The 13938-nt window shown below is 37.3% G+C and overlaps 1 protein-coding gene across 4 annotated transcripts in view; it reads left to right on the forward strand.

The window, feature by feature from the left end:
• Positions 1-13938, forward strand: part of palld (palladin, cytoskeletal associated protein) — a 100781-nt gene that overhangs the window by 41859 nt on the left and 44984 nt on the right. For all 4 annotated transcript variants that reach the window (XM_066719963.1, XM_066719961.1, XM_066719962.1 and 1 more), the window contains 8 exons: positions 2618-2793; positions 5171-5237; positions 6860-6977; positions 7801-7869; positions 8732-8873; positions 9514-9537; positions 11353-11472; positions 12385-12727. In XM_066719963.1, the coding sequence (XP_066576060.1) occupies positions 2618-2793; positions 5171-5237; positions 6860-6977; positions 7801-7869; positions 8732-8873; positions 9514-9537; positions 11353-11472; positions 12385-12727 (1059 nt within the window). The remainder of the gene's footprint in view (positions 1-2617; positions 2794-5170; positions 5238-6859; positions 6978-7800; positions 7870-8731; positions 8874-9513; positions 9538-11352; positions 11473-12384; positions 12728-13938) is intronic.

The following is a 13938-nucleotide window of genomic DNA, read 5'->3' on the forward strand; positions in this document are numbered from 1 at the left end:
TTGATAATGACTATTTATATTGATCTTAGGGAATTTTTAAATCACAGTGATTAATGACAACCAAAATATGGGGCAGAAATGTGATCTGTGCAAAAGCTAAACTAATAATCAAGTAGCATTCTTAGGCCTTTAGGTAATGTCTTTAACAGACTTAAGTGAATCCTATTAAAACAGAGCTGGATAGTTAAGTGGATTTGCAAGCTGGTGGAGAAAGAAGCTTTTTATCCTGTCCGGACTTATGTCTTGGTGCTTTTAAGTCAGTGGGATTCCATGCTATGCATATTAACAGTTACCCACTGACAATTCTTGGCAATCTCATGATTGGGTAGGGCAGACTGGACACCCTCCTGTAAGACATAATGTGATATATATTATTCTGTAAGTTCAGTCTCATGCATGTGCAACTGGTCTGATTTACCTGGCAGCCTGTTAATATTAAATAGAAGGCACCAACTTAGCCTGCATTGTGTCTTGTTTAGCTAAATCCTTCCTCAGTGTGACTTTTTACCTTTTTTTGTGGAATTCCTACACATTTACAGTAATATTGCGAGCCATTGAAACCCACCGGTGGCTGAGTGGGCAGCTGAAGGATTGTGGCATCACCCTGCGGTCTTCCTGTCTTCCCAATAATCAAATTTTAGGACAGTGGCCTGACACGTGGTCTCAGGGCAGAGCAGCAGAAAGACTGCGGGAGAAAATCATATTTTTTTTCTGAATTCTGCCACTTAGAAACTCCAGCTCTGAGATTAAATTAAATTGTCATTAACAAGTAGTTAACGAAGATCATACTTTACCGAGAAAAACAAGTCTTTTTTTTATACGAGACAGCTGTCATAGAAACTGCCCACTCATGTTCCACTTTGTACATGACAGCCTGGCAGGAAAGATGAAAAACAAGATTTCATGCCTTGATCATTGAACTAATTAGTTTGTACTTAGCTGGCTGCTTCTCTCTACTTCGAAAGATGTCTTGTCTTTGTTCAAGTTGAAATGCTTGGAATTACACTTGGTAAAATGGATTAACGGGTCCTTCTGCTTTAGTTCTGATTAAGTAGAAAAACTCTTGTGAACTCCATAAGGAAAGATTGGGACTTATCCATGAAACTTTGTCACAGAGACTTATTTTAAAATGCTTTTCTTGGAAGTCTGTTTTGGCACTATACCATGAACAACATTAATTTGTGCTGCCAATGAGAAAACGCACATTTGAACAATAAAATTGAAAAACGTGCTGACCCACACGCTAATAGAAAACTACAAAATTGTACTCAGTTGCTTCTTCATTTTTAGTAAGATTCTACTTTCTTCTAATCATAAATGTAACCACTTTGATGTACAGGTTTGTGCATATAGTTTGCTATTAGCAGGTGGGTCAAAGTTTTGATTTAATTCAGTCCATAATCATATTCTCCAATGGTAATTCAAGTACTGTACCCAAAACTCCACATTTACAGCTCCCAAAGACAAATAATAACTTTTTTTGTGGTTTTCTTCACTAAATAAAAATGAACTAAGGTTTTTATTAACTTATAATAATAAAGATAGTGCATTTTGTACAAAATGAGAATATTAAATATAAAAAAAACAGCTTTTGACTTTGGTTAAAAAGGTAGAACGATGAAAAATGGCTCAGACATTACAAGCGATATTGATAGTGGCATAATTAATAGTAGCAGGTCTGTTCCAAGTCTGTTAGCTTTTATCAGCAGTCTCACAGTCATCACCCTTTTACTAGATTTGTGTTTCTGTTGGAAGGAGAGGTTTCTGCTATGGGATCTCTTGCATTATCTCTGATATTGCTCACATTTCCAGTCTCAGTGCAATCATCCCACATGGCAACCACAGCAGCAGAAAAAAACAGCATTAGCAAAACAAACATGACCAGAATGCTGCCTTTTTTATAGGCAGGTGTTTTCAGTGCTGAAGAATACAATCCCTTTTGCTTGTTTTAAATAAGAAGACTGTTTAGAGATTCCTCACCCTTCTAGTGGCAGCTGCTGATTCTGTTAGACTCGCACTCGCAGTGGTATCAGCTTAGCAGAGGATGGGAAGATAAAGTGTGACTACTGTGAGCTCATTTAAGGATATACTTTCAAGTCTGTAGCATAGTGTTAATATTTTGCCAAAAACTCCATGGCGTTCCTATGCATTTTCATTCTGCTGAGTTTTTGGCAGGGCAGCGCTAAGTGCTTTTTCATGTCTTCAAAAGTGGCATTTAAAACAGGGACCTAGTTGATGGTCACTGAATGATGAAGCACTCTGTTATTATAACACTACCATGGGGAAGGGAAAGTGAGGCTGAGAAATGTGGGCACCCTAATGCAAACTTTTGCTGGGAAGGGGAGCTTGGGCCAATGGGAACCGTAATTACAGGTACACACACTGCAGATGTGTAACGTATTGTTTTCCTCTTTTTGGCGGCCATGTGCGAAGTCATCTATGTGATGAAAGAGACAGAAGTGCTCTTGAGAAGGTCCCCTCTTCCGTTCCTTGAATTACCCAATATTCACAGTGTAGCTTGTAGACACCGATATTATGGTGACTCATCCAGGCCATGTCTTCTCAGGCTTCTCTGAACCAGTCACACTCACGCTCTATCTCTCTGACTAATCCACAGGTGGTTCTGTGAGGGCAAAGAGCTGCTCAATTCGCCCGACATTCAGATCTCCCAGGATGTGGATCTGCACACGTTAGTCATCACCGAAGCTTTCGAAGACGACACAGGACGCTACACTTGTGTGGCTTCAAACGCTTTTGGATCAGATAATACATCAGCTGAAGTTTATATTGAAGGTATGAGACCATATTGATGTTTTGATCTGCTGAGTTTTATAATAATATATTATTATTGCAGTATGTTATTGCTATATGTTTAGTTTTGCAATTTATTTTATGTACAAAATGCGTTTAAAAACTCTTAACTTGGTGCTCTTTAATGAATAGGTGTATGAACTTTACTATACTTTAACCTGATACACAGCATTTATATTTTGGAGACCTAATCTCACAAAGAAACAGAGTTATTGATTATAAACCAATGATTATCATTGAACAATATTTGTTATATAAGTTATGGCATCATGCATATTTAATTATTTTATGTATAATGTTATGAATGATTTTTTAGTTGTTGTTGTGTACATAAATATTAATGTTGATTTTGTGAAAGAAAATAATTTCATATATTATCAGTGTATTTCATTACACTGATCGCTTTAAATACAGGGAATGTTTATAATTTTGAACATGTAGGGTAGATTTAACTTGAAAGTCATTTGAGATGAGTAGGCCTAATGTCTGACATTTATTTGAATTCCTGTTCACTGTTACTATGCTACATCTGGCTGCCTAGGTTTTTTACCTGCAGCTGTACCAGACTCTGTATAATTCAAATTGCAGTTCCTTATGTAACCAGTATTATCACTGTACAATAACAATAGCCTATAAACTTCATCAATGTTTACCAGCTATGTTCAACAGACTGCTGTTTTCAGATTATGACTAAATGGTGTATTTATACATTTCTAATTGTGTACTACCTGAAAAGTAACATTTCCTGCATATTTAATACCAATAGATGTCATAAGATAAGCATATACAGTGCCTATAAAATGTTCACCTTTAGATGCCTCATACCTTGGAAATAAAATGTATATATAGATTGTAATATCAATCCAAAATTAGCTCAATTAGGTGTAAGCAATCACCTCCAAAATCACACACCAAGTTAAGTGGTCTCCACCTGTGTTAAATTGTAATGATTGACATGATTTCAGGATAAAATAAAAAGTTCCTGTAAATTCCCTCTGCTGGGTAGCTGTGTAGTTCAAAAGAACACTGGGACAAATATACCAAAAATATCAAAGGCCTTGACCAACCCTTGGAGCATGGTCAAGATGATTGTTAAGAAGTGGAAGGTGTATGACACCAAGACCCTGCCAAGCAAGAAGGAGACTGATCAGAGAGGTTCCAAGAGGCCAATGGCAACTTTACAAGATCTACAGGCTTTTATGGATTAGACTGGTCAAAGTGTGCATGTGACAACAATATTCCAAGCATTGCAAAAATCTGGCCTGTATGATAGGGAGGCAAGAAGGAAGCCATTAGTCAAGACAGCCCACCCAAACACTCAGGAGATGCTGTAGTCATGTAGCAAAAAGTTTTGTGGCCTGACAAAACTAAACTGGATCTTTTTGGCCTATATGCAAAGTGTTATGTTTGGTGCAAACCCAACATAGCGCATCATCCAAAGAACACCATCCCTACTGTGAAGCATGATGGTGGCAACATCATGTTATGGGGATGTATCTCATCATCAGGGACTGGGGTAGTCAGGATAGAAGGTAAAATGAATGGAGCAAAGTATAGAAAAGTCCTTAAGGAATATCTGCTGCCCTCTGCAAGAAAGCTGAAACTGGGAAGGAAGTTCACCTTTCAGCATGACAATGACCCAAAGCACACAGCCAAAACTACACTGGAGTGGCTGAGGAACAAAAAGGTTAATGTCCTTAAGTGGCCCAGTCAGAGCCCTGACCTAAATCCATTCAGAAATGTGTGTCATGACTTGAAGATTGCAGACTATCATTGCTCCCCAAAGAACACGACAGAGTTTGAACAGTTTTGTAAAGAAGATCATTCAAACATTCCTAAATCTAGGTGTGCAAAGTTAGTAGAGACTTATCCCAACAGACAGCTCTAATTTGTGCCTAAGGTGTTTCCACCAAGTATTAACTCGGCGGTGGAGACTTATCCAATTATGATATTTCAGGTTTGTATTTTTTTTAATATATATATTTTTACATAATAAAGATATTCTTTCCCCAAAACAGTGTGAAATATGGTTTGTAGATAAGTTTAAAAAAATCCTAATTTAAATGCCTGAAACTCTGACACAACAAAAAAAAGTGGAAAAAGTTCAATGGGGTGTAGATGTTCTATAGGCACTGTATTTGTTAATGTATTGATTCATGTATTGATTAATTTATTTAATCATAGTTTTACAGAGTTTGTGAAAAATAAAACTTCTACAAGACAGGATCATCCAAATAAATTTCCTTCAAGGTACAGCTTACTGAATAGATTGTTTAAGCTCAATATGGTTTATTTTGTATTAGCTCTTAACTGGAAAGCCTTATGTGCATATTCTCCTAATACCTCACTGTTAATTTAGGGGCTTCATCTTCAGATTCGGAAGGAGAAGGATCCACGCTGAAAGACAAAACAGGAGCCATGCCACAGTATGTGTCAGCTAAACCATATCGATGTCACCTTTTAATGTTCTGCAGCACAGCTCACTCTGAATTGGTTGTCACAGGAATTTACAATACAAATATTTTTGAAATAACCCCTCTTTCTTTTTCTCTATAATTCCTACTGGATTGATATAACATTATAAAGCCAAATTTAACAACATCTGTAAAAAGATTTATTGCTAATTACAGAAAAATCCAATTCTGTTTTTATAAGCATCACCTTGTAAACACTGGTACTGGTAAATAATTATGTTTTCCATGTGTATGGGTTGCAGACTACAGGAATAATCTTTGTTTCAATCTTTCAGTCAGCATTTCTTTTACCTGTAATTGTAACTTGAAAATTATTATCAGATGTTCAATGTTTCTCCTTTACTAGCTTTTTCTTAATATTGACCATTTTCTAAGTAGCATTACGTTTTCTATTATTATGTCTGGGTTTATGTAGCCTAACTATTATAGCAGGAATCCTATTTGGGCATTTATTTTGTTCTAAATGTGTGGTTTTATTTTGAGCTGAGCCTCAAAGAACAACACAGCACAGTTCATGCATTCTTGGTTGTCATAATACAGGTAATACAGGAAAATACATACTAGGATTACTTAACCCATTACATAAGGAGTTCTTTCTTAGTATTTTCTTTGTATATTTCATGCTTGGGTCACATCGCTGACCATTGATCTCTCAGTAATTCATATTAGCTTTACAAAGAAATACAGAGTAGCTACTTTGGTGTCATAAAATATAAAATCAGTTCAGATTACACATAAAAGGTCCTTTGAAGTTTGGGTTAATCAAAGTACACCTCAAAATGATATACTGATGTACTGTGGGCATGAGGACAGAACAACAGATGCGAGACTTCATTCACAGCCCACAATATTGTATAATTATATCTTTTATAGCCTCTAAGCTTTTTATGTATAGATGTAGGCTGTGTTTTATACTAAGAATGACATTGGAAGTCATTCCTGGTTTAAAAATGGGGCGTTTTTTTATAGAAAAGGAAAACAGAAGCAGAACATAAATAATTGTTTCTTATAATTCACTGACAGGTCAAAGAAAGTTCAAGCAAGAGCAGCCTAATCTAAATGCTCTCTTTTTAGATCCTTACTATTGTATAAACCACAGATTTTTTAAACCAGTAGATTGTAATCAGAAGGTAATGTTTCCCAAATCGAAAACAATAAACATTTTGAATATTATAATTCATTATTGTGTGATCCTCTTTTTCTAGATTTAAAATAATTGGGATATAATTTACATTTATTTTACAGGTTGAAAATATATAGTGAGATACATTTCTACAATATGTTTTAAGCATATATATTAAAAATACAGATTACAGATTAAATATATATTTAAAATATATCCCATATATTTTAAAAAGACACAAAGGCGGTGATTTTGACATAAGAATCATATAAGCATCACACATTTCTAACATGTTTATTTGTTCCCTATGGGTTGAGTAGGTACAGTTTAATATACCATGACTAAACAGCAGCAATAAAATATATGTCCTTCACAGAAGCCTGGAAATATGGCAGCTTTCATTTTTATTAGGAGTTTCAAGTCTGAGTTTCTCTCATGTTTTCCATCCCAGGGTGCAGAAGAAAACCACCTCTGTGTCTCTCACTATTGGTTCCCCGACAGCCAAGAGCCCAGAGATCCAGCCGCATCGGTCCACCCTTGTCCAGCCCCTCTCTCTTCCTCCCCAGCGGGTAATTATGGCCTGCTCACGTGGTCGTGCATGAAATAAGTCTGAATAAGTCATTCATCGCTCTGGAGCTTGGCTGCCAGCATGAAAAGGCAATCACCACAACTGGGCTGTCAGTCATCCCAATCAGACAGTTTCACACACCAGTTCCCTTTCTGTCCAAGATCCCAGAGCAGAGGAAAGCTGGGCCAAAGGTTCTCGCGCATCCAATTAGTCCTGTAGTTTGCTCACAACACCCGCCTCGGTCTTTTGATCAGATTTAATTACTCTTAATAGGTCATGCTTATGCAACTGAGGAATTGGATGGTCTTGGTTAATTATATTCTTTTTTTTGTTTCAACTTAACTTCCCATGCTGATGAACCCCAGAAAAGCCCTCAGTAGGATCTCTGTGAGTGCCAGTATTTAGCAGGGCTTGAGTTTGAGCTCAAAGTAATTCGTAATCAACAGTCATGAACCTCCCCAGATGCCTTGTCACTTACATGTGTTCTTGTTTAAACTGTTCTCCTCATACTCTTTTTTTTCCATTAGAATTTGGAAGTAAATGCTTATTAGTGTTTTATAACTGCCACAGCTTTCCCTTAACTTAAGATTCAAATTTGTGCTCTTTTCTTTCTTTTCATGCTCTCCGTGGTTTGGTTTGTATCTTCTTCCTAATGCTTGTTTTCACTGGTGATGTACATTATATATCGATGAAATGCAACACTGCCTTTCTGGATATGTTAACTTGGGGTACATTCCTCTTTGATAGCTTTGAATTCAATGTGAAAATTATGAATTTCCCATCAAACTAAATGGTAGATAACACTTCTATTTGGACATGGCTAGGTTCAGAGTCCAGTTTCTTCTTTATGTGGACAGAATGGACCGTTTGCAGCATCTCCAGCCTTCACTAAGGTAAGTCATCCATAAGAACCTTCAATCTCTTGTGTGCTGGATCTACAATGTAACAGTAATGAAACTAGTAATAATTAAAGCTTCATCTGAAGGCCAACTTTCTTCACTAGAGGGTTAAATGTTTGTGTAGTTAATTCACAAAAAAGATGATTTCACTTTTTGTGTAGAAGTGTGAAACAGAAATGAATGGATAACAGATTGAGTTACACATTGCTTCAATTTCCCTCAGATGGCGGTGGTAGACGCTGACATTTTAATAGAGGCAAAATAATGTATCTTGTTTGTGTGGGAAAATGAACAGATGACATTCAGAAAGCGAAAGCTGCAGAATTGCCGTCTTCAAAGTCCTGTTCTGTCAACGTTAGCAAATATAATTGGAAAGGAGCCATTTGACTGTGAACTCATCCCCTTCGGCTTGCCTTATTTCCTGAATGGACTGTATTTTCCATATTCATGAACACAGCAGGAACTGCAACATTCTAATGATGTAGCACAAAATATGTCAAAAAGATATCTTATAGTCACTTGCACAGAAAAGAAGGTCTTACAAATATTGTAGTGCAGACTTCCATAGGAAAGAAAGTTCTGCTTAGGAAGTTTTGACCTTTTGATACCTAGATAACAGAATGCTGAACAGAGGTGAAAAGTGATCTTGTAGAAATTGAGTAAGTAACCATAAGATTTTGATGTAAAAAGTGGTATTTTTCAGTGGAATAGATCGGTATACAAACATCAGTTTAGTTGAATGTACTGAGGATACCAAGCTGGGGGTAATATGGAAGGAATGGAACCAGGATAACAGAATATTCTAGATGATACTATGTCCTTTACATAATATTTGTGTGTGTCTGTTTCAATCCAGCCATTACAAGACGCCACAGCATCCGAGGGCCAGGTTGTGGTCCTGGAGTGCAGAGTGAAGGGTAGCCCACCCCTGCAGGTGCAGTGGTTCAGACAAGGAGAGGAGATCCAAGACACGCCGGACTTCAGGATCCTGCAGAAAAGTGAGGCAAAGGGACATGAATCTGTGTACTGTTACCAAAAATAAGCAGCTGTGTAATGGAAAGCCAGTTAAAGAGTCTGCAGGGGACAAAAATGTAATCTTGTCATAAGGAAAGTATTTCTACAAAGGCCTATTAATCGAGCAGAAGCACAAGATGATCATGGATAGCCGGTATTCCAATTTGTATTTATTTATTTATTTATTTGTATTTATTTATGTTTAGTACAACAGGTAAATGCACAAAGCCTCAAAATAGTACACAAGGAAGCTACAGATCTCATAGGAGCCTCCAAGCTTGTCTTTATAGCAACCATGCTTTGCTGCAGGATCAGTAACTTGGGAGGAAAGAGTTGGCACGCATCCAAACACCGTGGGAGCCCGATTTGCCCCCAATGTGTCTTTGACTCAGCACAATCCAGCCCTGTGCATCTACCTGGAAGTAGAGAAATCAAATCTGTGTCAATTTGAAAGTATATTTTAGATATTATCATAATGCAAAGGAGTTATATCATTATATATTATTTCTATATGTATTAGTACTATGCAGTTATTTAGTTTAGTGCAGTGACTTTACCAGTGACCTGTTCTTGTACTTTCTATATTTATGTGTCATTTTTTCTTTTCATGAAACGTGACTTCAGAGCCTCGATCTGCTGCAGAACCTGGTAAGAAGGATCATACTTTCTGTTATTATTTCAATGAAGATGATGCTCCCCTTTTTAAAATCTGCATGTATGTTCCTGAACTTTCTGAAACGCAGTGGTCGTCAATTTCCAATGAATCACCACGAACAATTATGCAAAGTAGTTTTGTACAAATGTATAAGATTAGTATCTGTGTGGAGGTGATCGAATGTGCCTTTGTTTGCCATTGTAAGGTTTTATTCTGTTTGTATACTGTGTATGATAATCATTATTTTATTATAGGGAAGAATATTCACATTTATATAAACAGTGGATTTAATTGTTCACTCCAGTTCGTATAGACAAATGATAAATAATTGGACACCCTGGGAAAATGATTTTTACTCAGACATGCCATCTTAGAATGTGATTTAATCCGGTCCCAGAGGAAGAGTGACTAACAAGGAAAACCAGGTGCTGCAGGAAAGGGTGTTGCTAAATCTTCCACTTTGTGTGTGCGTCTGAAACAAGATTATGTGTGATTCATAACAAGGCACTGTTAGACAGACATGAATGAGTGATACACCTGTCTCAAATAGAGACCCTTACTTCAGGTCTGTATTTGTGTAATATATATATATTTTTTTTTGCTTAATTGGTATAGGTGAAATTCCTGCTTTGCTTTACTGTAGTAGAAGCTAGAAGCAAAAAAAATGCTGTCTACACACGCTTCACTCCTAGCTGTCTAGACAATATTGGTGATTTCTCCTCGAAGATATTCTTTTATTGTTGAATTATTGCAATTGTTTCTGGGAAACTGAAGACCATCATTGTGGTCTGCCAGAGGTACTTTGTCTTAGTAAATCCAGACTGTCACTGTGCTTTTCGATGGACCAAAAAAACCCATGAAGATTGAACCCCTGCTTAGCGAATGAATCATTCTGCCAGCTGCCATTTGATTTTTTGATGTTTCTTAACTGTCTAGATGTGTATTTATTATGAACCTGTCAAAGTTGTAAGATTTATGAGTCACATCAAAGAACGCTATATAAAGCATTTCTATGTTTCAAACGTCTTGAATTAATTTGGAATTGTTGGAGGTAGAAATGCCTTGAGGGGCCCTGTGTGTAGATTTGCAGTGATGGAGAACTGATATATCACCACACAATTAGTAAGCCGTAATGAAAATATGTTTTTAGTTTTTTTTTTAACTCATAGACCACTGCATTTATTTATTCTGTAAATGTGAGATTTTTCATACCAGACTATTAAAATCCTCAGCTTTTCTGCTTCATAAAAAATCATAAATGTAACTTAACAGCATACATTTAATTAATCGCATCAGCCCAGGACTCAGTGTCCATATAATACCTCAAAAGATATGCCAAGTCAGAGATATATTTTTCCTGTTTGAATCTCTACAGCAATCTATGCTATCAGAAATGACTGAAATGTTTTGGCAGGGATTATACTCTAAATGTTCCTAGCAATACATTTAAATAGACTTCTTATATCACATTTTTCATTCAAGATTTTAAAGTCCATTGAGGATTTTGCTGTCCAAAGTAACATTAGGTGAAATTCAGGGACAGGCAGGGCTGCTTTTGATGGATTAAAAGCGGATGCCATTGCTATTCATCAGAAGGCACATTATCTATTTGTTAAATGGGCTCCACAGAGTCTTTCCTTTCACAGCCGGTAGCATTAAAAGGTGCTTCACACCATAAAATGCCTTCAGGAAGAACAAAATGCTTATACTGTGTGAGAAATAGTTTCTGGTTACACGAAAGATATGCAGTTCTGTATAAGGTGTTGGTGTGGAACAGATACAGTACATTGCATCCCTGTTCTTTGCAGAGGAGATCTGCACGCTGGTGATCGCAGAGACCTTTCCGGAAGATGGAGGCACTTTCAGCTGCACGGCCAGTAATCAGTTTGGCTCAGTCAGCTGCTCCGCACAGCTGACTGTCGGCTCAGGTGAGTGAGCGTGCTTGGGAGCTCCAGTGCAGCGCTCGTCTCGCACTGCTGCGTCCATTTAAATTCCTCCTAAATGAGCCCATTTGCAGAGGAATGTTCAAAATCCCTTTTCTTGTGATATTGTTAGGCTGCTTTCCAAGTTATTCAAGTCTGACTCACCTCTTTAAATTCCCAGGACGGTGGAATTTTTACTTTTTCTTGTTATTGTCATTTTGGTCAATATTGTGGTGTCAGGTTTTAGTTGGTTACACCCAGTACATTATCTATTGTAATCTAGCTTAATGAAGGTTTCTAATAACACACTAGTAATAACACACTCTTACAACACAGTTTTCCTTTGGACTGCAATCAAGGACATTTTCATATGTAAAAAATATGTGAAATGTTCACCTGCAACTTAAGTCCTAGTTATTGTTAAAAGAAAATGTGATCACATTAGACTTTCTAATTTGTCATGTGTTATGCTAGTCTGAATACCTCTTTCCCATTTAATTGAGTCAACATTACTGCCTTTGATGGGTATGGCATGAAGGAATGCAACATTATATTTTTCAAGTGATAAATAGAAACAGAACATAAGTTTCAAAAGGGTAAGTTTGAATTGATGTAAATTCATCAACGTGGCAACGTTAGTGGCTTACAGGTAAATATTTGTCAGGGTTTTAGGATATGGATTATAGAAATGGTAGTAGAACTCAGAGAGAGATTGTGTTAAGTGAGAAAGAACGGGTCCTAAAACTCATCCTTGGGGAACACCTGTCGCGAAAGGCTGAGCTGTAGAGAGACCTGCTTTTTGAAAACTGGGAAAATTTAGAGCATATGATAATAAAACAAAATGAGACAAACAAAATTGCCCATTGATTCTTAAAGTGCACATCCTTTTTGTACTCAATACTTTGTTCTTTCTTAAAGGTAATGATGAGCCTTTTAGTAATGGAGTTTCTGCTGCTGATGAAGCTTTGGAAGACCTCCAGTCCTTCCCGCCTCCACCTCCACCAACAGAGATCAGCTCTCTGGAGCTCCCACCGAAGAAGGCAAGTGGGGAGAGCCTGCATGTCAATGAGCTGGAAATCTGGCCCAGTGCGACAGCCCTGCAGCTGCTTCAGCTCAGTCCGACTGTGGAGAAGACCAACGGGGTCCACAGCAGCCTGCAGGCCAATGGGGTTCCCAATGGGAAGAGCACAGCCCCCCCCATGCCACGGATCCCATCCCCTGTGAAGGAACCCCCAATGCCCACCAAGCCCAAGCCCAAACTGTAAGTACAACAATAGCTTATTTGTGTCCCTTGGCTTTGTCCAAATCAAATAACATTCAACAATGAAATGTAAAAAAGGGACATGTTGCTAAGGTTTACATATTGTCGAAACGCTGTGATAATGATTGAGAATTAATGTGATGATTGTTTACTTAGGCTCTGATGTTTCACTAGCGGGCAGAATCAAGCAGTGCGTTTGTCATACTTAATACAAAACTATAAACTTCATTTAATCTTCACTTGGGTCATAAAAGAACATTTTTTGTTGAACCAGAAACATGATACCAGAGGTGAATTAGGAAAGCTGAAACATCTAGTCTTACACCAATTGTAACTATATCCTTTTATTACAGAAACTCTGTACTGCCCTTATATAAAATAATATATTTCCATGGTGTTGAAAACACTGTACAAATAGCATCAATTGCATAAAAAAGGCAAACAAATCTTCAAACGTACATCAAAACAGTGCGGGAGCTTTTTTTCACTTGAATCCCTGTTACCTAGATTGTTTCTTTTTTTCCACCAAATAAATGCACTGCCAACCAAACACCGCCTGCAGTAGAAAATGCAGACCTTTGGGTTTAAAACCTCACAGCCTACTTTTTATTAGTCATTGCCCAGCAGGTTTCCTTCAATTACAACTAAACTCAGAACTGCGCTAATTAGTATCACTGTACGACTCCTATGTTTAATTTGGGCAATTTTACACTCCAGTGTTAGAGATTAGCACCTTCTTCTTTTCCACTGTGACTCATGTTTCTGAGCTGCTTGAATCACAACATGACTTACTTGTCAGATAGAAGATGACCTCTGACCTCCTTGGGCTTTCACTACACCTCAGTGTGCTTTTCATTCAATGCTCTGGGGATATAAAATCCTGGCCGCACAGCGTATTCAGTCAGACTGTTTACCAGTAAATGGAAGTATAAACATGTTATGAGATTTTCAGTCTAATTTTTCTGTTGTCCTCAAACATAATTGGTTCAGTTATATTTGTTTGGAATTAGGACTGAAGGTTTTGATGTAATTGTAGTTCATTCAATTAATAATAAAAATTGCAACTCTGGTGTTGCACACAAAATTGAAGTAAGGCTCACTACCTACAATTTCTATGAATCCATTCAAGCTGAATGTATAAATGTTACATTTAAATAGAACATGGAGAATACTACCCTAGGGGGGAGGGGCTTATGTCATTACCATGAGAT

The sequence above is a fragment of the Amia ocellicauda genome, chromosome 13 (genome assembly GCF_036373705.1).
Source record: "Amia ocellicauda isolate fAmiCal2 chromosome 13, fAmiCal2.hap1, whole genome shotgun sequence".
In the NCBI taxonomy this organism is placed as follows: Eukaryota; Metazoa; Chordata; class Actinopteri; order Amiiformes; family Amiidae; genus Amia; species Amia ocellicauda.